We start from the raw sequence: 26,560 nt of genomic DNA on the forward strand, positions 1-26,560 counted from the left end.
ACAAAAGAAGATTAGGATGCCTACACACATATAGCCATCATTACCTACCTTCATATTTAGAGAGCTCATTCTCTCCCTCATTCCAGACTATTGTCCATGCATTCCCCTCTACTCCCTCTTGCTGCTGCAAAGCAAGTGAGGCAGTGAAGAAGGGCAGAGTTATGACAGTCCGTCCAGAGGTGCAGGGCCTTCTGCTCGCACTGCTAGTGGTTACTCTAATTCAGGCCAAGGCTCCAGCAATCCATTTGTCCATCTCCAACAGCTGAAGAAAAGTAAGAACCACCCAACCCTAAATGGTACTTCCTATGAACATCCCCCTGTCTACAACTGTTTTCAGTTCAGGGGATTTCTGAGCCCACTGTTGCCAGAAATGAACAGGTTTTATTCATAACTGGGCCTCACATGGTCCAAGCACACTGTAGATAGTAAGGGACACATTCTATGTGCTTTGGAGACCAGTGGGGCAGACAAGAGACCAAGGGAGAGTTCTGCTGTAGAACAGGGCTACACTAGATGGGGAAGGGAATCCCAAGACAATTTGGCATGATCAGCCTCAAAGGGTCACCCCACCCCAGAACTAAAATTCAGTTTTAACATGTCAGCAAAGCCAGTCTCATATTGTAGTGACACTTGAAAAGCCCCAAAATCACATGGCTACAGATGCTCACTGCTGACCTGAGCACTGACACAGAATGCCACAGCTTTTTGAAGGTATGCAAAGAAAGCCAGCTGTGAAATGTGGTACGATAATACAAATGTTTTTCAATAAAATTAACTACAAACAGTAAGGGAAAGCATAATGAATCTCTACTACTCATGTATTTGCTTTTCAAAAAGCTAATTTAAATAAATAAGAAAACTGAGCTTCTACATTTGAGGGTCTCAAGCAGTTTTACTTTGGTACCATGCAATACAGCCCTGCTAGCAGATGCTTCTAACTTTGAGAACAAAATAAGACTTTTTTTTTTTTAAAAAAAAAAAAAAAAGAAGCTGCAGATCCAGCTGAGGTTTCAGGGTTTTTTGGTTTTGTTTTGTTTATTTAAGATTTTTTCCCCCCAAGGAAAGGTTTTCCCTGAGAGATTTGCAACAATAAGCCATAATGTCCTTTAGGAAATATATCTTCATTAACACCACAAACGATGCCATGACAGGCACCCAATGTCTGCTCAACTATGCTACTTCCAATAGTTATAAGATCTGGTTGACCATGCCAGCACACCGTGGGACAAACCCAAAGTATACTCACCATTAGGGCACCACTCTTCACAATACACAAGGAGTATAAAGAGGTCGAAAAAGCTCATCATCCTGACTAGTTCTGTAATGAAAACCAACACAGTCCACCCTTTCAGGTATGCTAGAGCCCCTGTTAAAGGAGCTCCCTGAACCTGCCTGCCACCCAGCAGTATGAGTCATAGGTGATTACAGTAATGATACTGTGCCAAGACCTAGGGCACTCTGAACTCAAGAGTCCTCAAGAAGATGTTTCTAACAGCTACAATTAACTGTAGACACTGTAGAAAATGGACAGAATAACAAATCAAGAGGACTGAGACAGAAAGGCAAAAGCAAGTGGACAATGCAATAAATGGCCTCAGCCAGAAGAAAATGTAGTGTATTCCATTACAGATTATCTGGCAAAGGAGAAGCTGATAAATGACTCAACTCTCGGGAGAAGAGCATGAAGTTACTTTTGGCTTCCACGACAGAAGAAAGCAGCTGGAAAAAGGAAGAGGCCACAGACAGAAGAAGCAATGAAGATCCAGGACAAAGCTTAAGTGTTTGCTTCCTGTTACTCCAACTACAGTCCAGTGTTGCAAGACTGAATGTTTGAAGGTTCCCTTTACCAAAGCAGAAAGGTTGCACACACTGAGCCTCACTGGCTGGAACTATTATTCAATTCTGATATGCAAAGGACATGCCTATTGGACTTTTTAAATCTTGTTGCAAAATGAAGGGGATAGGAGTCCTGTAGCCAAAGGGTTACATGAGCTGCTTAATCACTGAACATAAACTGAGGCTCACTGTTGAAAGAAAAAGTGCACCAGTGTTACCCACCTACTTCAGGAATATCTTTGTTAATCTTTCAGATACGTATTTTTTGTGACATAAAAATAAGCAGACAAGTTCATGACAAGTGTAGCACAAAACCTACAAACTATTAAAGATGCATTCTCTGATGAGAACAACAAATATCAAACTATTTCAATCAAAATGATAATTTCTAACTTATACTAAAACATCCCAGTATGAATACCATTTCTCTTAAGATTCTAAAACAATATTAAGAAAAGCAAATCTAGTGTTTCTCTTCAACCACTGAACCAGGCAAAAAGAAAAGTTACAATTTTATGCAGGAAGTTACACATGCTCTTTTAACCCATCTTATGTTAAAGGAAACTTTCTGTATAGTCAATATTAATTCAAGTTGTATAACAAAGCTGTGTAACAAACAACCTGAAGCTTATCTGTATACACACATACCCCTTTTTGGGCAATGCTTATTTACAGAATTTGGCTTTCAAAACTTCGTTTCAGCTTTACTTAGTTTGCTTTCATCACTTCAAAACCAATCCTTTCCCCCAGTTCTGTTGCTTTAGAAATACACCATGTTAGTAAAGAACAAAGTGTCCTGTTTCTTTACAGCTTTCAATATACTCCCTACAATGCTACTAGCAACAGATTGCAGTCTCTGAATTAATTAATTCAAAGTTCTGTTCTATCCATCCTTCTTGGAGTAGCAAAAGAATAACAAAATAGTGATAGCTTCCCATACACTTCTAAGATGAAGAAGAGGACTGAAACATGTCAAAAGAAAGAAGCGTAGTGAAAGGGAATAATGAAACTCCTTCAAAATAAAGTGATCCTCCACTATGTCATCTACTTACCCCTCCCAAAATATGTTTCCTGCCTTCACAGTATTAACACCTAGGATCTTTCTTTGCCTTTCCCCATATAACTTAATTTTCCTCACTTCTCTGTATCATTGTTTTGTCTTCTGTTACACATGGTATCTTGGGTTCTTGAATTCTTCAGATTTTATTTTCTCTCCAATACTTGCCAGCTCTTTAGCTGGGAGACAAGCTGCATACCATTAGATATCTCCTCTCACAATGAAAGACACTGATATGGCCAAGCTCCAAGTTCCAAAAAGCAAGGAATAGGGTTTGGATTTGACTTAAAACATACAGTTGTTATATTATCACATTGGCTGAGTAGTAACAGTGACTTCCCCATTCTGTAGATAACAGTGCTGATGCTCTAAGCACACCACAAGCCTTACAGGGCAAGTAACAGAAAAAAAGGGGGGGGGAGGGGGGAGGGAAGGGAACATGACAGATCCGGAGCAATACTGTTGGGAAGTACTCTGGAAATACTGTTCTGGACAAAGGTAAATGAACGCAGACTGCCCAGGAACAAAGAGAATTGGGCTTATATAGAAACATCACAGGAAAAAAAAGCATAGAGAAAGTATCCTGCTGTATTACTTCATAAAAAAAAGTAAAGAGATGTAGAAGCAAAACTAATTGAGGGCTGGTCATGAAATTCAGGAGAGAACAAGACTGAAAGCAACTAAGTAATATAAGAAACCCCCAAAGTTCTTTCATTACACTGTACATATAACAAGAGGAAGCAGAATTGACCAGATCTAAACTGGAATCAGCAGAAAGGAATGTCAAGCAGTGATTAATACACATTTCGACTAATGCCAAAACAAAAAGGAGAATATATTAGGAAAGTGATTTGGACATGGTAGAATAGCATCTTCTATCTTAAAAAAGAAGTAATACCATTATTGAACAAAATTGCCTAAAGTCAGGACATTAAGTAGGAGAATACTGAATACAACAGAGAAAGTGTCAAAAGTACCACCCGTAAAATCTATGTTAGGAAAGTACCTTAAACAACAAAACCCACAATTTGAATCCTATGCACCAGAAGCACTGAGGAAAACTTCCAGTAAGTGAAGTCTCTTATCTCTACAGATGTAATACTCATCACTGCCTAATAACATCTGGCAAACATCGGTCTGTTGCTTTTGGGTTTTTTTAAGACCTGTTCTAACCAAAAAAGATAAAACTTTCAAATTTGAACCGATGCAGTAAGACTTTAATGAGTATGCAAACTGACAAGTCTAACCAGTCTACTGCTGACTTTAAGAGCCACACAGCAATAAGGTGAAACAGCTAAGAGTCAGTTCAGTTTTTCTGCTTGCTTGCAAAGTACTAACAATATAAAAACCCAGAAACATTAAGATTTTGTCCAGAAGCACTATCTGAATGAACATTCAGAGAGTTCGCTCTTGTATGTTTTATTTCCATATGGAAATTCAGCCTAGAGTCAGGGAACGCTCACACAAGGACTGGCTTCAAACTCTGTCTTGTCACGTACCTTCAGCATACCTTCAGAGGTCACCTTTTATTGACTGCAATCTCAAAAGCTAATGTACATGTAGCAGCTAGTCAAAAGAATAATAGTTATCCTTACAGGTCAAGGGATCCAATAAAAAGAGTTGAACTATACTTTCTAGTAGACTCTAACACTTGCAAATGACTGTAAGAGCCTGGTCTACTCTTCTTTGCTGCCATTTGAAGTATGATTTATCACTTCAACAAGCTAATTGTGAGTAAAACTTCTCAATAAGACCTCTTTTTTTTTTTTAACACATTGTTTCATGACGACTCCTTTGTTTTACCTGTTAACTACGAGGAAATACAGGTATCTTGCCCATTGCAAGTAAAAATGGAAAAAGTTCTGACATTTGTTTTACCATAGTTCTCACATTTCTTTTAGCACAGTTCTGAGTATTTTGAGGGTGCTGCTATAAATGGTAGCATTGCTAACAGAATTCTTATTTACTGTATTATCAAAATTGAACATTAACCTGGCCAATGTCTGTATTATTAATTAAAATATACTAGAATAAGTTTTTATGCCTTCACCTTCCTGTTTCTGATGACCTTTATGGCAAAAAAATTACTTCAGATCTAGAAAACTCCCTGTTTTCTATCTCTGCATAATATATTTTTCTTTCACTCCTGCAGACAAACTAAGAGGCACATTCACCTCCATAACCAGCAAATCAATTAATATTGAAAGCCACACTTGTAAATTTAGTACTTACATGAAGATCTCTCAAACTTTTACATGACAATTAGGGTTAAAAGTATCATCTGTACTGACTGAAAGAGCCTGTCACAATGCATCAAGTGTGCTACAAGCCTCTTCCGAAGAGGAAGCCTGATCCCAAATACTTATTTTGATTAACTGCTCTGCATAGCTTATTAACGAAAGATTTGTAATGCACATTTAAATAAAACAAATCAAAAACAAAACCAACCATGCAATAAAAAAAAAAACAAACAACTGGAATGCAAAAGGAAAAGAAAAAAAAAGAAAAACCACAAACGAAAAACAACACCCCAGGACTCAGTGCTGGCAATGAACAGCAGAAGGAAAAAATTTGGCTAGAAAAATACTTGGACAGAAAAGACACGTCCAAAATAGTTCTGCTATATCCCCCTCACTTCTGGAAGATATTACATTATTAAGGATTTTACTAGTCATCACTGTGTATCTACTACAAAACTATGAGAGCCTGAAAAGAAATACACACATGCAGAATAACACCAGTCTTTCAATGAAGCTTTTTCTTTTCTGAATTCTTACCCTCACTACTCAAGTCAGAGCTGGCTGGCTGATTTGGAAAGTGGTAAAATATTTTGAATTTTAAAATAAATACCTATACAGAATAATTTCTTTTGTAGTATAAAGACATGGCTATAGCACACTGCAGCACCACTTCATTTTTCTTCATGCCACATTTATCCACTGGTCATGCCCTAGCCATTGCTTTTATGTCTCCATTATGTAAGAGCAGCATCTCTCTAGTGTCTATTCTAATATCCTTCAATATTACCAAAACACATTCATTATGAATACCGTCAGTCTTAGTCTTGCTTACCATACCTTTCTGTTATGCAGACTGAAAACCTAAGAAAGTCTGGTATCTGCTGACCATCTTTCACAGGCACAGTAGCGAGAGAAGACATGATGCCACCTGTCAAAACCCAGCAAACTGAACAGCAAACAGCCCATAACCACACAAAGCAATGAGAATGGAATCAGGAGACAACAGTTCTATTTCCACCTCTCCATGGACTCTGCGTTTGACCTTGGCAAGTCACTGGTATTTTGTGCTTGTTTTTTCATGTTCAGGACATGAAGGGCTTTTACGCAGATGGCTGGAACAACAACAATAATAAAATAACTGAGTAAGTTTAATTATTATTTATTCTATAATGCCAGGCCTTAGAACTCTTCCGCAATGGCATAATTCAGAGCAAGCACAAGCACCTCTAATTCTCTAGGCCTTCATTTTGAAGTTCCCTTTACGTAAAAGCACTGGTGAAAGCAGTAACCCATTACCAGAGACCACCCCACACTGTTACCAAAAACTGATAAATGCTTAGTTTCACAAACTTCTGCTGAGCAAACAAATTAGACCTTATTTTTTTACACTGGCAGTTCCTAATCCACAGCTTGCAAAAGAAACACTACCTGCAAGATGCTCTGCCACTGCTCCCACACAAAATTAAATTACAGAGTTAAAATAAGAGCTGCCAGGAAAATGAAAGTAGTATATTGCCTAAAGAGTACTTTTTACTTTGTGCCGTTTCTATGGTACGTCAAAAATTAGGGACCAGTATTTTTCACAATTCAATTCCCTCTCTCAGGCTTAGAAAATTCTGAGTTTCATGCTGCCTGATCAAGTTTCATTCTGATACCAAGTTTCCTGGTAGTCTCCCAAGGCACCACACACTTGAAACACACCACAAGTATAGTTTGAAAAAAAAGTGCAGATGAAATGTTCTACAGACCAAGCAATGTTACCAAGAATACAAGTAAAAAGACTTTTCTCTGGCACATACAGAAAAATGTCTACATTTGTCCATACTCAAAAAGGGAAAATTACAAATGTTTACTCTGCTATTCAAATATATTCAAATAACTGTAACAATCAGAAAACTGACTAGGACTCATTGCAATACATACCCTTGAATCCCACCTACCAGAAGCAGAAAAATAGAGTAACAGGTGTAATCTCACACAGAGCAGTCAAAAATGACCACTTGCCAATACATCTTCTTGCTTATTACAAGTGTTCTGGATTTTGAATATACTGATTAAATGCCACTTCATACAAGTCAGTCATGCAATTACAATGAAAACAAATTATTTCTTCCTCCTGAATATAAAACAAATGAGGAAAAGTTATACCGTAACACAGCCACCTTAATGTCTTCATGTTTTCCAAGTGAAGCAATGAGAAGAGCTTTATTTAAATAATTACAGAAATATACACTTAATTTCAACACGAATATTTTCAAGACTTATCTACATAAAATATATGTTCAAAAAAAAAAGCATCACAAACTTAATGAAGAAACATGCTGTTGACTAAAACATTCAGATTGTTTTAGAAAGAATAAATCATGCCCCAGCCGCTTGTCACTCATTGAATACTCTGATTAATTAAAATAGTAAGACATTATAAAGACTATGTCTTATGGTAAAATTTTATAGAACAGTCAAGCTCTTCAAAAACTGTAAAAAAATATTAAATGGAATCCAAACATAGTGTTTATCCTTGTAAAGTTATAGCCTCTGCCTATTGCAAGGATGTAAAGCTGATCTTAACCAAGAGATTTCTTAGACTATGCGTACTGAAACCCCTACCTTCTTTCCTTTCTTGGTAAAAATGTTTACCACTGTAAATATGTAGTTTATGCATTCACATGCAAAACAGCATGAATATACATGGGCATATGTCACTATCTGGATAACTAAACTCCAGTTGAAGAGCATTAAGTATTTCTCGAAAAATTAAATTATTTTCAATAGTATACATAGGCACTGAAAAGGGGCCTATGATGCCACATAGGAACAGGCAATGAAAGAGTTTCTTTATGTTTCAAAGGGTACCTAACATTATTTTTTTTTTTTTAGAAAAAGGTAGCAACCACAAAACACACACACACAAATGCACGCGAATTATGAGTAAAGAGCACCACAGCATAAAGCAGAACCCCAGGAAATGAGATAATGTCAAACTAAGTTTAGCACTTACTTTTCCAAGACTCAGTAAGAATATAATGATAGGAAAATTGCTACTTTCTATTAATAATTTTCTCTTCAAAGAAATTTATCAGTCGTTTCCTCTTCTGAGTTTTTACATTGGAAAGAGAGAACCATAATTCCATATAATTTCCTTGCCTCATGTAATCTTAATTATTAATTACTGCAGTTATGTTCAAGACAAGTATGAAAGGTGTACAGTATTAAGAGTATTATAAACATTTCCACATAAAAATAATGAAAGTTCAGTAAGATCAAGAATATAATTTTACACCTATAATTATAAACTTGTCTTGAAATAGTATAGACTCAAAAGGCAAATCCAGTTTTGTCAACAGAATTAAGATTACATTTGACAATATAGCTAGTGACATTTACCTTTTTCCCTTCTTCACCTAAATACACAGGAAAAAATAAGCAACTCTTAAAAAGCAAGTCAACACTACAAGTGCTCAATTTTGTAAAATATTGCAATAATGTAAATAATTTTAAAAATCCACTTAAAAGTATACCTTCCCTGAGAAATGCTCTTGGGATGCAGTGATTCAGCACATTACAGTGCCATACAGGTCAGTTAATAATGTGCTTGCAATTAACATCCAAAGAATTTAGGGTGGCAAGTACTACTAACATAGAAAAGATGTCCTGAAACTTTAAAATTCTGCTGACACAATTTGCACTCCAAATGTGAAACTAGTATCTTGCATAAATTACATTCGTCATTCCCAACAGAGATTCAAATGTATTGCATAAGCTAGAATACTTGTTTCTATTAAATATGTACTTTACAAATCTAGAATTAAAATTTCTTTCTTCAATTTTATCAAAAAGCAAACATAGCATAGAATAGGTATGTATAAAACCTTTACTCAAATTCTTTGCCCATGAAGGCACCACAGCTCTTTCAGGAAGACCTTACAAGCAGCTATAGGCTACTTTAGCTTCTTTTCACATGCTTTTTAAACATATAAATTGATTCAGTTCAAAATAATTAAAAACAACCCTAGAATGAACTATTATTGGGAAGTAGAAATTAGCAACTCATAGGAAAAAAACTCTTATCCACAATCCCATGATCAATAATGCAATTCATAGTACAGAATAGCAAACTTAAGAGTTATCTCTGCAAAGAGGTATTGGCAAAGGATATTGCCTTTTAACTAGCAGTAAGAAAAGCACACATACTATGCCTAATAAAACAGTCTGTAGAGCACTTCTGGAGAAATCAAGTTATAAAAAGATGATTTTCAAACTTTCTTTGTGCTCTATATCAACCAAAATAAGTCAGAAATGACAAAGAGCTACTTAATACAATGAATAAACAATGAAAGCAAATAAAATCCAGATCAAGAGTTAACTTCCTAAAATCGCCCCTACTGAAACTACAAAAGATTGAGTATTTGCAAGCATCTCAGAAGACTGCTTCAAGAATACAGCGCTCCCAAAGATTTCCCAATAGACTTAAGACATTGACAAGCTCCTTGGTAATGATTTAAATGTTAGTCACACAAAACCATCTACTCATTTGATTGTAAACGAGTTTTTCCCAAGCTTTAACACTCATTATGTGTATACACACAATACAATAGCCATAGTTATGGTATTACTCAAATCTTTATAAGCACCATGTTTAAAACTCCAGTGACAGTAAAAACTATAGCCTGAAGAACCATCCTATCCTTGAATTCTACTCCCATAGTCTACACAATCCTGTTTCCATTCCTTGAGCTTCACTGAAGCCACTCTCACTAACATCTCTTGCAGTCTAACCCTATGATGAGGCTCAGAATCAATATGCAATTCTTATCTTCCTAGACCTGTCAATCACCCAAAGCTACCAGCAATGCTTCCTTTCCAGAAATATTCTCCCTGGTTTCCCTGGCATTGTTGCTCTCATGATTCATCCCTTATCATTCTAATTGTTCTTTCAGTGTATCCTCCTGAAGGAGCCTCCTTATTCACCTGTACTATCTTATGAATCATTTAACAGGTTTCTGTCTTGCATCCCTCTCCATTCTCCTTTACTTTGTCCAGTGCCAGGATTCAAATTCAACTAATAACTCCCTGCCGTTAATTAGAAACATACTTTCTACTACATACCCTCCGTGTTCGTCCAAGCTAACCTCTCAGCCTGCATCTCTTTCTCTGTACAGATGGCTATCAGCTCAGCCTCAGCACAGACAAAACACAGGACTTAGCTTTCTATCACTGCTTCAGTCTCCTTTCCACTACTACAAGTCACTGACTTTCAGGACTCTTAACTAAGACTCAGCCCTTAACCCATGTTTTTCTATAGGTCCTAGAAATAATCTGGGTTTGAAACCCTGGTAGTGCCTACCACATCATGAAGATATGCTTTTAGTAGCTTAAATTTTATCCTGTGACCACAGCAGTTCACATCTGAAATAGTGAAGCACCCTTCTTCATCCTTCAAAATCCAGATTTGACCCTGCTCTATTTATTCTGAACATTCCTCTCCAGATAGCTTTTTTAGCCTAAGGTAAGATCGCAAAAGTCTCCCCACCCTCCCCTGACATCTCTTGAGCGGCATCCACTTCACTCTCTACTTCAAGACCCTTACTGGTCAATGTCCTCATCCTGAAAATTACTAACTGGGATGTAGATGAGGCTAAAGTTTCAATAAACTTACATTTTCACCTCTGAACCTCTCTTCTGTTGCCCTCCTAGTTGCAAGAGCCCCACAGAGCAGTCATCCTTCAAAAACCTCCTACAAGTTTTTCCATAGTTCTCATTAAAAACAAATAAACAAACAAAACTACCAGATGGCTGGCACATCTAGACCAGTACGCTAAAACTCACTGCACTGATGCCAAACATTCTCCTGTGTCATCACAGATCTGATGTGTCTTCCCTTACCCTTCAATCATCAAGTATTCTGGGTCAGGAAACACCTCTTAACCACAGAACTTTGGAATGACTAATTCGGACACATAACTTAAACGAGTCTGATACTTAGAAAAGGGTTACTAAAACAATTTTCTACTTTACAATGCTATGGAAAACATCACACTAGTGATAAGCCCACTCAGTTATTTCTGTCTTTTTCAACGCAAACCCCGTTTGAAAAATAACCCAAATACTATCTTGTATACTGCTATTACAGAGGTTTTCACTGTTAATCAAGTACTGAAACCAATGCCTAGCATTTATCACTTCTATCTACCCTTTCTAAATTTTGTTCACTTGTTTGCTGATACATGATTCTTTGCAAGGGTTTTATTGTTGTTGGATTTTTTTGCAATGCTTCTTGCATTATTTTCTAATATTTAAAAGATCAGACTGTCACAGGCTACAGAGAAGACACCATTCCATATTTTATGTCATTTTAAAATGACACAAAAATAAGTTCATAGCATTAGAAATTCTCTCTGTCATATGGTTGTATTAGGCCTAGCACAAAAATTTTCAAACTGGTTGAGGCCTACAGATATTTTTGTAGTATCAGTAATTATTTAAAACAAAGTGTTCTGCACTCAAAACATGCTTCCCCGATTAAATAACATTTTTATTAATTTTTCCATCTTAAAATTATGAGTTTCCCTAAATCATTCACAAGCAAAACCAAAAATACTCCACAAAACCCCAAAATACTACTCTATTATCCCAGCCATAAATTATCCACTTCATGTTAAATAATAGTTCAAATAGTAATTAATTTTCAATTACTTCTTACATGTTTCTGTGTACTTCTCATTACATCTAGTTCTGCCACTGTACAATTTAGATTCAGTCATACTGTAAATACAAGCAATCTTGATAAAAACATTCCTTGTGATGCAAGTAGGAGTGTACCACATGCTGCAAACAAGAAACCGGTAATGTACTCTGACTGTCCCTCAAAAATAGTGCAATAAATTCCTACTATTCCATTCCAACACATCATAAAGCAATGTACCATAACTTAGGCTTAGGCATACAGTTTTCACAGGAAAAAAATTGTATTTTTACATTTAGCTTACACTGACTGCAGAAAAGCCATGTGCTTTATCTCAAAAGTCTGAGCACCCGTAAGAACTGCAAGCTGCCCACTAAAATACAATGCAGTATTTGCATACTACATTCTTCAGCTACAGCTTTTTAATTTCAACTTTTTTCCCTGTGCAAGTCAGCTTTTACAGAACAGCCTAGAAAGAAAGTTTCTATTACTGACTTTTTTGACAAAAAAAAAAATTAGCTACTGGAATATGATCAATTTTTAATCCTCACACACACAGAAAACTCAGCGTCAGAGCCGTACTCCAAAACCAGGTCATGTAACAAAATAATAATAACAAAAAAAAAAAATCAGGCTTCTTAATTTCATCTAACTATAACATCAACCAAACAGACTTCATTTTACCAACGCTAAAAATATTTAACAATAAGAAAACAAGACTGTTTTTCAGAGAATTATTTTACTTACAGTTTTTGAACAATAAATTAGCATCAACATCCAAAACTACACACAATTTTTTTCACTTTTGCTAAAATGCTGTTTTTCCTAATGTTCAAATTATTCCATCATTTATTTAAAAAAAATAATTATAGTTGTTATTGTCAGAATTTTAACAGATCTCCAAGAAGGATAAAAGTAATGTCACAAACATGAGAACACTTCTGACAAACCTGCAATAATCAATAAACAAAAGGAAATGGAGCCCAAATATTCAGAGGAGTAAACTAATAGAAACATGGGAAAACTTATTCGCCATCTAGAGCACAGACTAATACCGATAGCAAACTTTAAAATCATTTGTTCCTTTCTTTCAACTCTAACCTCTAAAATAGTACACTCCAGGAACCATAACAAACAAGACCAGCTTCCCTAAAGAACATTTAATTGGGAAAACATGTATGAGCCATAAGATGCTTTTATCAGGACACAAATCAAGCAAAAGCTTCGATATAGTTTTTGACAAGCAAAAGCGAGGAATTGGAAACACTACTGCAGCCAAACAAAACAACAAAATACCATAATGCTACCTTCTCCATGAGAACAAAAGCATCAACCACCAACTCCACCCCACCCCCAAGCAGGCTGTTGCTCTCTAACCACAGAGCCAATGCTATAGACAATGTAATCCCACAGGGAAGACAGAAGGTCACAGACACACTGTGAAATCATAAAATAAGGTCCATGTTTTTAGAAAGACACAGCAGTACTTTCACCAGTCAAGATTTCATCTGGAACAAACAGGTGGAATACAGAAACGGCCTGTTCTTCTCTTGACTGTCCCTTCCCTCAACACAGAGGGAGGTCACACGTGCTCAGTTCAGTCCAAAATAAAGGATGCGGAACTTACAATAGGCAGCAGAATGCAAGATATGGTGAGGATGGCAATATGCAGTGCAACACTGCAGGTGAGACTGCATACTGTACGCCAGCAGTGGATCTGTTATTATTCATCAGCTGGAGGTGGCTAAGAGCATGTCACTTATTACCGTGACACATGCTGCAGCTGGCTAGCCATGATTAAATATCGCCCTGCGTGGCTGAAAGGGATGGCGACTATCATTCGTTATGATCCAGCATGGCATACCGGGGTGGGGAGGCTGCTGCCCTTCACCGCAACGCAGTATTTGGAAGAAGGCAACTAACACTCAACAAAAGCCCTGGGAATAGCATGCAGGGAGGAAAGAACGGGAACCTCAGTCCCCCAGCCTGAGGGGATGGGTGCCCCGCTCGCAGGGGTGGTAAGCCCGGCGGCACTCGGTGCGGCCGAGCGCGCTCCACCGCAACACGCGACAGTGACAGACCCGCCCCGCTCGGCGGCCCGGGCCGGGGGCTCCAGCCGACCCTCCCCGCGCGAAGGGCGCCGAGGTAGGGCAGGAGCACTGCGCTCAACTTCTCCCAACCACAGCAGCAAAAGCCTTTGTCCGAGCGCTCCCGGTCTGTGGCCAGCAGAGCCCGTGGGTCCCCCTCCTGCGGCAAGATGAGCTGGGGCGACAGATGAGGGGGCACGGCCTGTGCCAGCCGCGGTCCCCTCCCCGCCGGGCTCCGCGGCTCTCCAGAAAGCCCTCAGAGAGGGACCCCCCTCCGGAGCAGCCAGGATGAACACTGACCCCGCACGGAGTCCCGACCGGCGTGCCGGTGCCGGAGAGGAGAGCAAAGAAAGCGCCCGGCCCTGCCGGCACCTCCGCGCCGGGGGGCCGCCGGACAGCCCAGCCGCTGGCGGTCCGTCACCCGAGGCGCGGGGGGCCTCCTCCCGTGCGCCCACCCGGGGGGGACCCCAGCCCCCCAGGGTTTGCCTCTCGGGGCCTGCCTCCGGGCCGTCCGCAGGGCAGCTCTCGCTTCCCCTGAGCTGCGGCAGAGGCGCCGACGGGCGAGAGCGGCGCAGCCGGCGCCCCGGCACCCCCAGAAACAGACGGCTGCCGGCGCGGCGCTGCGAACCCCCCGCACTTACCCTGTCACAACAGGCGCCATCTTCCACAAACTCTCGCCAAAACTCCTACTCTCGCGAGAGCGCCCCCCCTCTCCGGGCCCGGAGCGCGCGTGCGCGGGCCCGTGAGACACGCGCGGGACGGGGGGGACGGCGCGCACCGCCCACTCAGCGCCTGGGCTCTCCCCTCAGACACAACAGCCGAGGCGTGGGAACCGCGCCGCTCTCGCGAGAGTTGGGTGCCGCGGGCCAGCGGGCAGAGCGGAGAGCGGGGCCGTTCTCGCGAGAGCCGAGGGCGCCGCGGGGGAACCGAGGGATTCCCTCTGCCCGCTCGCGCGTCTGGCTCCTGCGCCGTCCCCCGCCGGCGGGGAGGGACGGACCGGCGTGGGGAACGGTGGCGGGGAGAAACCGTTCGGGGCGAGGGCGGGCGGGGAGGGGTGACTGCTAGCGCGCGGGGACGGGGCGCTGGCGGGATCGGCCGGCAGTGCCGGCGTGGGGAACTCGCCGCCGCCGCCTCCCCCCGCGGGAGGCGCGTGTGGGGCCGCTCGCCTCGTGCTGTCTGTGGGCCCGGCACATGCGCGGCTGGCGGGCTCGTCGTGAGGGCCGGGGGCGGGCCCCTTCGGCGGGAAGGCGGGGCCTTCGGTCAGCGAGGAGTTGGGGTGTACTGGGGAGGTGGAGAAGTTCCCCCCCCACCGCCCCCCCCCCCCCAGTCGTCCGCCCCCCCCCGTGTATAGTGAACGTTTCCTCCGGAGTTCAGACCAGAGCTTTTGTGGAACTTCTGCCAATACACGAGGTGCCTGCTCTGTCGGATTCACTGAAATCATACAAAACCAAACCAAGTCCTTGGGTAACTGTGGAGCAGCTTGGGCTTCCTACCAGAGCCGTAAAAGAAGTCAAAACCCACCAGCTGGTGGTAACCTGCACTGTTGCTCTGTCAGGCAGCGCCGGCTGAAGGCTTTTTCACTCCTGTTTGTTGAGCCTGAAAATTCCTACCGAACTTGGAAACCAGTGGGAAATGGTTAAAGAAATCCTTTTCCAAATAGTGAATAAAAACTAGCAGTACAAGGCTGGGATGTAGAGACACAGCTATTAGATCTATGAGATTTGGTACATGGAAATGTTGCATCATTATTTTTGAAAAATCAGTTTTAAATTAAAAGCCTGCTTTGGTAATGCTGTTATCTGCAACCAAAATGCGTAAGATACATTTGTTTGGCAAACAAAACTTGTTGAGTCTGCTGAGACTCTAACCAATAAAGCGAACTTTGTGGTGACCTCTCAGATAAGGCTGCTGGCTATAGTCAGGGGAACAGAAGGTATCTACAAAAGAAAATCACCTAGATGTGCTCCAAGTTTGACATAAACAAAAGAACACCCCAATTTTTGGGTTTATTTAACAACATTACCATTTCAAGGTGAGGGTCTGATCATCAATTACGAGACCGTGTTTGAAAATTAATCCGTTTACATCAAAGATTCTGTCTTGTCCATTCAGCTTCCTCTATGTTTTTAGTATAACATGTCAATCTCACTTCAAGCACAATTGCATTGATTTAAAGATCTACAGAGATTCCAAAACCCACATAATTTTTATTACTTCACCTCCGTACCTCTGCTGCCTCCCAAATTAGGGATAAAGATAACATTTCAGTAATCCTGTGATATGATTTTGGGTTTCCCTCCCACCTACACTCTCTACTGCTAATCCTAATTCCATGAATAATGTCTCAGATGAGTAAAATCATGTTTTAAGAGATTGCTTGGCAACAAAGTTTGCTGTAATTCTACTCACTGTACAAACAGCTATTGTTTGCTATCATTAAGGGACTTTCCCCACTGTGATTTCCCCCTCTTCATTAGGTATGAAAGGACTTTGATTGGCTCCCTCATAGGCGCAGTTCTCGGCAAAAGCACAATGCATACTGGAAATCCTCTGTATTGTTTGCAAAGAGCAACTCATAATCCCTTTGGAAATCTCTTCCTAAAAACATACCTTTTGTTAATTTTTTTTTATAATATGATTTTCTCCCAAGGCTAAAGAATGATCTCAGCTCATGTTAGCTCCATTCCATTAAGAATGGTTTCTGGATATTTGCCATAGACCGTCTCTAGATGGTCATTTTCTGGGGCCCCTCTTTTAGTGTGTTTTGAATCAAACTGGAAAATCTAAAAATACAGCACACAATAATCTTCGGTGTCTAGACTCTTTTAATATTTTACAAAGAAGGCATTTTGATTAATAACCAGATTAATTGGATACTGGAGCAGGTATATTATTTTGAAGAATTAATAATTACAGAAACCATTATAGTCCTTTCCATCACTGACAGAGGTATATTATAATACAAACAACCATTGAAATTCTTTTTTCTTTTTGATTATAAACAATGTGTATTCAAAAGGCTAGGAATACTAGTCAAATCAAAAACAATAGCCTCAAATTATCTGTGTAGCCAGTGGAATGAAAGATAATAAAACTACAGAGGGTTTTTTAGTATTGTTCATGCACTGAATTTTCTTCTTGTGGCTAAAAGTATGTATTTCACATAATAGAGTGTGAACAACCCTTGTTGACTTTATTGGAAACTGAAAACATCTAGTACTTTGGGGAGCAGAGCCCCACTTTCTGGTCTGTAATGAATGTAAATATTTCCAGAGCTGAGGTGGAAAACCAAATTTAAATACAAAGTTTGCACCATTTAAAATCTTGTGTCTGCTGTGCAAATTGGCAGTTTGACTTTTTGATTTAAGCCCTGCTGAGGTTGGTGGAAGGGTTCTGAATCAGACCTGTCGCTTCAGAGATGATTTGGAGAAGCATGGCTGGGAGGCGCCTTTGAAGGAAGTGATTTCAACAAGTGTTGGGCTTCACTCTTCTTCCAAGCAGATGCTGACCCGAGTTCCTCCAGCTGGGTTCTTAGAATCATTAGCCGCCTTCGAAAATGGAAGGCTGTTAAAGAAGGAAATCCAGTTTACTCTCACTTGTAAGCTGGAGGACAGGACTACTTCCTACTACTTCGGATTCATCAACGTGCAGGTTTGGACAGAGCCAGGTCCATGTGTCTGTGCTAAGTCTGTGCTAAGTGAATTCATACAGTTCCCCTGTCCTCTCTGGATCTTACTTTGGGTGGAAAGAGGAGAAAAGACAGGGAGCCTAGCAAAAGCCCACAGAGTCATTAGGGATCAGGCAGTCGTGTGGATGGGGAGGAGGCCTTTTGGGCAGGAGTTTTGTCCCACCAATGGTACTGAAGAAGCTGATGGCCAGTGGTGTTTGAGCAGCCCAGCTCAAGAGCAGAAGGGCTTGCAGGAGCAGGGAGCACTAGATGCAAGCTGTGATAACTGGGCTGAAGGTTTCAACAGCTTGTTCGACCAGTCCAGACCAAACTTTCTTCAGCTCAGCCTTGCTTGGTTCTGGGCTTCCCCTAAGCTCATTCCTTTCAGCATGGCACTAGCTAACATGCTTGCCAGCTTCTTATTTGGCAACTGCCTTCTGCCTCGCTGGCATGGAAAAAGATGAGAAGACAACAGACCTGCACCCATTTGTGTAGAACAGCCCCGTCTTTTATGTGCTTAGCACAAGCATATGAGAGACACGCAAGGGAACAAGAGTCCGCTTCTCAGTTGAGTCTGTCATTTTATAAAAGATAAGTCATAGTGTGTTGTGTAAAATCCTAGCTATTTATAAAATCCAGTGACCTTAAAAAGCATCGTAAGTGGTAGAACCACAGAGTTATCTGAATCGTCATTCTAAACAGCAGGTTTATCTCGAGATGTTGTAGTCTGTATCTGGTGGTGTAAATCACACATTCTAGTAGTAGGTACTGTGATACAACCCTGCTGGAATTTTATAAGCACAGGATGTACAATGTGGTTTAACCGCATGTCTAGGAAAGAAAATAAACAGGCAGTTGCCCACAGAACATATCTTACATCTGAACTTCGGTGCATGTGCCAACAAAAGTTATCGCTTAAGCTGCTAGCTGGACAGCTCGATATCAGAAGTGCCTCTGCTGTGTGAAATGGATGCTGTTGTTCAACATCGCTCAGAGGGTTTTGCAACATTGTCTTGAGGATGATAGGGAGAAAGGATAGCGTAGTTAGCAATCTGCAGCAGGAACATTGTTAAATAGTTTTCACTTGTGTGTCATAACCTCAGAGAGGACAGTAGCGCAAAGAGAAATCTGAATCTGCATCTTAGTGCTGGTTGAGGTGTAACTATGCCTCAGTAAGGTAGTTCCCAAAAGCTGCAGTTGGGCTTGGGCCTCGCTCTAGTATTGCCTTGCAAACAGGTACAGTCCGTAAAGGCAAGATGCAAGAAGTGACTATAGCAAACAATAGGAAGGAAGAGGGGGAGGGAAGATGAGGTTAACAGTAATAACATCATGTGGTTATGTAGGTTAACAGTGTGAACAGCTTGATGACTGACTTCTGTAACCTCTTTATTTTTAAATTCTTTTCTAGAACACACTGTTAAAGCACTTGGCATTGTATTAAATTTTGCTCCTTACCCTACCCCAGAAAAGTATTTTCACTTATTTTCCATTAGGTAAATGTTTTTTTCTGTTTGCATGTAAACTATACTGTATCTTCTTTCTTAGTTTTCCTGGGCTCTTCAAAGAGCCCATCTTTGAACCTCTCTTGCACAGTGCTCCTCCGCTCATGCACATGATGCCTGTCCACCAATTAAGTGTGGCACCATCTCTCCACATACAGCCCTCTTCTGCAGCAGTGCTGTCTGCAGCAGTGGCTGGTGACATCACCCTCCCCATCATCAGGGTGCCCTGGCAGGTACAAGAGACTAGGGAACCTGTGAATCAGCTGGAGAGTAAAATGCCCTGGAGGCTGGCAGAGCCTGCCCACCACCCACCAGGTACCTCCAGCCCCTGCACCTCAGCATTCACAACCACAGACACTTGGCAGAGCAGAGGTTCACCGAGCCCCACCTTGGTGCTGCTGGGAGCGTGTCTCCCGCGCCACCCTGACCTTGTGCCATGGTTAGCATGTGTACCCACCAAACCAGTTCTAAAATTAAATGGCAATATGCAGGATTACAGAGTCATTACTGACAAGGAGTACAGCAGGATAAACTGCAAAAATCTCCATGCTTCTAAAACGTGTTAGAGAAGATAGGGCTCCTTTTCAGTCTGCCTGCTCGCTGTAGGACTGACTTTGAGCAGAGTACACCAAAAGAAATTAGGTGCATCCCACTGAATTCAAGAAGACAGGAAAAATTGAACTAGCAAGTTAGACTGTGAATTATCACAAGTATTAACAAAGCAAAAGGAAGATTTAAAGATTATGATGTGGCTCTGGAGGTTTCATCGATTTTATTCCTATATAAGAAATTGAGTTTGCAATGTTACAATTCTGAACCAATGTGAAAATAGATGTCCCTGTGCAGAAAAACTTTTTAACCAGAGGTGCTGTCATTAGGTATGTTGTCATGACATATTAGTTTACCATCTGCACTGCCAGAGCCATGCTCACACCTAAGCCTGTAATTCAGTGACTGACTTAGTCTGTTCTCCCATTCATGAGGCTCATTGAGAAATATATATGCTGGCATGCTTCAACTTTACCTGCAAATAAAATGTGTTTTTGGAAAAGCCCCCAAAGAATGAAAACTCATTTGGTTCAACAAAACATGAGAGAAACCCCCACTCTTGATTATACCCCTTTTTCTGCTGGCTATAGTGCTTGAGGAAGTTTCAGACTAACTATAACAAGGTACAAAAAAAGAACTTAGCAGCCTACTCTAAAAGAAAACCACAAACTGTGCATAACTCCTTGATAAAACTACCACTACAAATCTATTTGATATTATAAACCAACCCATTTTACTATGTACTAGGCAAGTCTACATCCCAGTCGTAACCACACACTATGTTGAATGGGAGGAAATGTAGACAGAAATCCTTAACCTGTAATTCTACATACAAATACATGCACACACAAATTTTCCTAGTTATGGCTGGAGAAAGGAGTTAGGAAAATAATTGCTTCACAATAAGTAAACACTATTTTGAGAATTTAGTGACGGTGCCTTGTGCTGGTCCTGTATGAAGAAGTTAAACTAATTCTGTGTGTTTAGTGGCTTACAGAGACTGTCCGTGGCCTCAGGCTATGAAGATAAAACTTGGTTTGGGGCTGTTCTTTATTTAAAACATTGAGGAAGTTATACATTCCTGAAACAGAAAATTTTTTGAAGTAGTCTAAAGGCATGGTCAGAGAACATGTAATCTTAAAAAATAATTATCTTGTAATACTGCCATGTTTATATCTATTTGGATTATTTCTTTTGTCAAGAACAGTTGCACAAATTCTGTTTGTTGTGGGTTTAGATTAACTTTCATACCGCTCTCATTTGGAACCTCTGCTGTTCTGTAGCCCATTTTCCATAATCATCATCCTGAAAAAAGAAAGACTATTTCTGGCAGTAATTAATGAAAATAAATTCCGTACAAATTGCCCAAGAATATTTCATTGCTCAGATCCAGGGTGGCTGACACTTGTGAATAAAATAACCTTTTGAATTTTTTCCTTTTAGGGGATCACACATGACCTTTTAATGCTAAAGTTCATTAGTGCTTGGATATCATATTGATGAGCTTTGTATAAATGAATGGATGAACAGATAAGTCATAACTAAGATAATGAGCTTATAGCTGTTATGGAGGTAACTGAAGACATGTCATGGGTACTAATTAATTAAAGAATTTCTGTATAGTTTTATTTCTTGTCAGTCTTGGTTCAGAATTCACTCTCTCTACTTTAATCTTAGCAAGCGATGTTTCATTTTTAATGTTCCAGACAGCTGTATCTTTTTTCCAGAAATCCAGATATCCAGCCATTCTTATTACTGATGGCTTCATTATCAGTTTGTTTTTCTGCTCATTACTGGCACTGACCTTGCCAAGAGCTAAGCACATGCACAATTTTACTCATGCGATTAGACTCATTAAAGCTAATGGGATTAGTCAAGAAAGTAAAGCTACTTCTATTTAAGTGTTTGTCATTTGAGGTAGTGCAACTAGAAACAAGATCAGGAAGGTCTGGAAAGAATTCAGATTGAATAATAATTTTGTGTCTGTCATTTGAGGTAGTGCATCTAGAAGCAAGATTAGGAAAGTCTGGAAGGAATTCAGACCGAAAAATAATTTTTATTAAAAATCATATAAAGAGAAATTCAAACATTTTTCCCTTGACCCAACCCTGATGGGTGATGAACACAGTGCGTTTTCATGCTAGAGGTGAAAAGAGATTTTCTAACTGTTCTTTTCTTCAGAAGATGGGGGCTTGTCAGAACTGAAGCTGGTCTCAGCAAACTTTATGAGGTCATTTCTCAAGTCTAGGACGACATTTCTAAATGAAAGATAATTAGAAATATGCATCTCAGCCAACAGCCCAGCAGCAGAGGCTGACTGTAACCTGACAGCAATGTCAAGGTGCTGAGACCTGGGAGACTTCAGGTCCCCCCAGGAATATTTCATTAATGTGGGGAGTTTGAGAGGAGCAAACCCAGGGCAGATTTCCCCTGCACAGAAAGGGGGAGATTGCTCTGAATTAAACAAGGTAAACGTGTCTGCTCTTGCTGAGGAATGGTTTGACAGTATGGATGTGGGTTTACAGGTTGAAAGTCTTGTGTGTGAAATCCTCAAGAGGTGTTTATTGGGTGTAGAGTGGGGGAAAAGTCTAAAGGAGGTTTTGTGGAAATAGAAATGCATTTCCTTGCCATTACTCCTGCCCTACCTTTGTTCACCATCTCGAGCACTGCCAGTCTGCCTTTCTTTGACCGGCCAGCTGCAAGCCTCGCAGAAGCATTATAGCAGCCAGAAATACAATATTTAGAGTGCAGCTGGTTTTCAGCCCCTTTCTTTGATAGCCATCTCGGCTAGGGCTGGCAGAGGAGGGGCAGGGAGAAGTTATTCCATCCATCCCAAGGAAGTTCCCCTCTGGACCATCAGGACAGTTTTATGGCTATTGGTAACACAGGCCAAACTTACAATGGATGATTATTAACTCCAACACACTACAATTTGTCATTTTTGACCTCTGATGAGATGCCCCATATACAATACATTATAAAAAATCTGGCCTCTCACTTACAAAATCAAATACCAACCGCTCTGCTATCATTCTGAAGCAATGAATCTCCCGTGGCCTTGGAGAAAAAAAACACTTGTGGACTTTCACCCATTTTATACCTTCCTTTCAAAACACACACTTATTTTGGTCCCTGCTAAAAACAAATACAAATGACAATGGAAACTTACTAAAGCTGCAGTAGAGGCTATTTGTAGTCTGAAAATTAAAATTCTTAGTTCATGCTGACTCCTGTACCCTGGCTTTTTCTGGGTAGAGGTTAAAAAACAGCAAGTCCACCACTACTGAGTCTAATATTGTGGGGGGTGGATATTTTTAACTATGACTCACTTTTCTCTAGGAAAGCAACTGATCTATGCCCCAATGCACACAATTTTATTATCATTGGGAAGAGCCATGTGGTGTTCATGTAGTGCTTAATCTCGTGAAGTCTCAGCACCCAAGGTTTTCTGATTAATGGCAGAGGAGGAAGACTGGAATGACAGTTAGGATTTTGCCAGTTTATACTGTATATACAGCTGTTGCTGCGCAGGGGAGGGAAACGCAGAGTCTGGCTGTCTGTTCCAAACAAAAAGAAATGGCACATGCTATTACTTCCAGATCATTGCAGTCCCTGCACCACCATCTGCTGGGGGTCAGAGCAGTTGTCCGGGTCGGCGTCAGTCATGCACAAACTCAATGCCTTCCACGGAGCTGCACCCAGCAGTACATATTTACAAGAACAATAAAGCAAACCTGCTCCCTGGACACAGGCAGCACAATGCTCAGTCACATTGGGAACAAAGGGGCACAACGAAAGTTGATATGCATTACAAAGGAGGTTCTCGGGGATCACAGCTTTGTGATTTCAGGCTGTAACACAAATTGAAGGGAAGAAAAAGTGTCACCAATGAGCCCAAACCTAGTGATCATTGTATTTGTAATTGACGTAGCATTGCTAAAAGGGTGCCTGGATCTCTGTGTTTCCCCTTTTCCTATTTACAAAGTCTTTTGTAGAAGATAGTTATATGCAAAAAGCTTTGATGATAAATGCTGAACGCTTGGATATACTGTTCTGTAACAGCAGCAAGATGATCTCTGCCACTTACCCTGGCTTGTCTGTGCATCTCTCTTTTTACAGGGCTTGTGCCATGTCCTGGAGCGAGGTGCAGAGCCCTGACTGACGTAAACTGAACAGTTCCTGGAAACAGGATGAGTACAACTGTGTCACTGTGATGTTGAAACCGAGTGGGCAGTTTTAGCATCTCTTCGGTCTGAACAACAACTAATGAGTAATTCATTTCTTCTGCTAAAAAGGGCTGCTTCAACACCAGTGTGACACATCAGGCATTACTGCAGGGTACTGCAAACCTTTCACTTAGTGCTGTCCTGCACCCTTTGCTGAACACACGCACGCAGACGTGACACCTTTGGTGCCTAGAACTGGAGGTGGGTCTCCTTGCTGTACGTTAAGGCATAGAGGTAAAGCATAACTTTTCTTTTTGATCTGGGCTAGCTTGCTGCAGGCTAAGTCCAGTGTTTCAGTGCTACATCAAAATGGAAGCAAGAGAGCAATGGAGCTCAGTGAGGAGACATCTGCATTGCTCGGGACAGACCCAGCAGTATTCAGCTGAGTTTATTAGTTTGGTCTCAGCATCAGCGCTGTTAAAACAGGCAGCAGTGCCAGCATGGGGTGATAAGAATGGGCAGCAGTCTTGGAAAGCTATGAAAAGGGCAGGTGGAGCTGGACCCAGAACATTTTTTAAGTGAGGCTCATTGCCAAATAACTAGCAAACATGCTGTACTAGCAAAAACACACGAAGGACTGCTGTACTCCCTGCCTCACATAGCTGCAGTATCTGTCACAGCACTACCACGTACATAATCCTTTGCATTTCATCTGATAATTAGTGGTTTTGGCATAAGCAAACCCAATCTTGTTAGGTCCTATCGTCAGCTGCTTTTTACTAAGCTCCACTCTGGCCATTTTTGCATAAAGCCTTTCCAGTCCATGTAATGTTTGACAACCTTCTCGGATGTTTAGCCTGAAACATAATATGGAAGCAGAGACCTCCAGGTAGCTGCACCCACATGCCTTCCAGACTCCACCTCCCTGGCCTTGCTGGCACCAGGACACCCCAGCTGCTGGAGCCGCAGAGCTGGTTCTGGAGCCTGTGGGGGCATGCAGAACAGCCTTTGTGTGTTCCCTTAGAAAATGTCACCAGGCTCAGTTACATATTTGTACTTGGAGGGCACTTGCCCTGAGCCATTTGACACAGACCTGAACTGGACAGGTTCGTATTGCAATTAGGCAGCCTTTCAGTGTTGGATCAGAGCCAAAAGAAAGATTTTTTTAACAATCTAGTGGTAAGGAACTGAGTTTGAAGCAAAAAGCTGCAGAAGAGTAGTCAATGTACAGTTCAGATACATACTAGAATGTTTGAAAGTGTAAATAACTTGATGTCTAATTTTAGAGAGGGGAAGGAAGAGGATAGGAAGCTGGTAAAGTGGCTCTGTCAAGACACTAGTAATAAAATGAAAGGATAAAGAGCCTTTACCCTGTAGGTAATTGATGTAAATCTGCCCCAAATGTGTAGCAACTGAAAGTCCTTCCTATCAGTAGTCCAAGAGAGAAGTGATGTGTTGTCCTGTGTATCTAGTCCACAATAGAGAGGTGCTACATCATCCCTTGGTGCTTGCTTGCACCTGTGTTGGAGGCTTTGTTCTAGCAACCAGTGACTAGATTACCACGAGGAATAGACTGGGTTTCTCAGTCATCCTTCTGAGCACAGTTCAGACAAATTCTTTAAATAATGCTGGGGAATTTAGGACTGGTTTCATGCGTTCTGCAGACTTCGGGAGGTATTTTACAAGTCCTGTGTTTACTAACAAATGTAAAACACAAGAATAGATATGTTCTGCCTAATACAGTAACTTTTCTGATGTAAATAAAGCTTTTACTGAACAAGCAATTGAACAACCACGTTGGTACTCTTATTCTACGGCATATTCCTGCTAAGCCATGCTCTTGGTGGAATAGTCCTCCCCCTTTACCATATTGTAGCATACTTAGCAGAAATGGAGCCCTGGATAAACCATATTCTTGACTTCTATTTTGTAAATCTGTCACTGTGAGAGCAAGAGTTCAGTCTATTTTTCTTAATTGCCTAGATGAAACGAATTTACATAGTGTCTGTCCCAGTGGGTATCCAGTTAGGCATACAGCTGAGGAGTCTAATGTTGAAACCACACAGCATCCAGAGGCTGCACTGGAAACTTTTTGTTTAGGTACTTAAGTGGGAAATGAACTGTTGGGAAAATCTAGGCCAAAATTAACAGTTTTACTTTTTGTATTGCCTCTTTACTTCATCAACTTACCCTTTATCTCTGAGGCTGTACATATGTTTTTATAAAGACTAGTTCTGTGGGTTACCAGATCTCTGGGCTATACAAATTCAGTCCAGATCAGGCACAATGAAACGTATCTTGAATCAGCTGGAGCACATAATAGGTACACATGATGGCTGTTTATGTCAGCTTTATTCTTTATGCTGCCTCAATGACAACTGTGGGAGAAAAAGTGATATTTGATCAAACTCGAATTACAGAAGCAAGGTTTTGCATTTTTAAACTACTTTCATCTATTACATTAAGCTGTACCAGTTAAGTACATTGCATCAAGAGGCAGTGACATTTTTGATCCAGGATTAACTGCTGCAACTTTGGATTTACTGCCTCATGGAGCCTTGGCCTGATTTTTACCCCCAAACCACTTATATGCTGTTTCTTAACATATCTGCCTTGAACAGCTTTACAAATCTACTAACCTATCTTTTTCCAAATCTTTTCTGTGAATTGCTTTTGCAGTAATGTCTGCCAGTTTCTAATGCCCAATGGCCAGATGAATGACCATTAGAAAATAATAGATTCATAAAATACAATTATGTAGCTTTATGAAAGCA

The 26,560-nt window shown here is 40.8% G+C and overlaps 1 protein-coding gene and 1 long non-coding RNA gene across 7 annotated transcripts in view; both read right to left on the reverse strand.

Moving 5' to 3' along the window:
• The window catches only part of RBPJ (recombination signal binding protein for immunoglobulin kappa J region), a 154,554-nt gene that overhangs the window by 47,464 nt on the left and 80,530 nt on the right, over positions 1-26,560 (reverse strand). The window contains exon 1 of one of the 6 annotated variants that reach the window (XM_013303896.3): positions 14,544-14,618. The exons of 4 other annotated variants lie outside the window; for them this stretch is intronic. In XM_013303896.3, coding sequence (XP_013159350.1) covers positions 14,544-14,563 — 20 coding nt within the window. In that variant the 5' untranslated portion in view covers positions 14,564-14,618. Of the gene's footprint in view, positions 1-48; positions 347-14,543; positions 14,619-26,560 lie in introns of those variants that run through there. One more of the 6 variants, XM_013303897.3, reaches the window with a different exon arrangement.
• LOC114013802 (uncharacterized) lies at positions 16,710-23,701 on the reverse strand. Its single transcript, XR_008745586.1, has 2 exons — positions 22,623-23,701; positions 16,710-17,466 (listed from the first exon to the last, which is right to left on the reverse strand). It is a non-coding gene; the product is annotated as an uncharacterized LOC114013802 (long non-coding RNA).

The sequence above is a fragment of the Falco peregrinus genome, chromosome 2, assembly GCF_023634155.1.
Source record: "Falco peregrinus isolate bFalPer1 chromosome 2, bFalPer1.pri, whole genome shotgun sequence".
NCBI classification, from domain to species: Eukaryota; Metazoa; Chordata; class Aves; order Falconiformes; family Falconidae; genus Falco; species Falco peregrinus.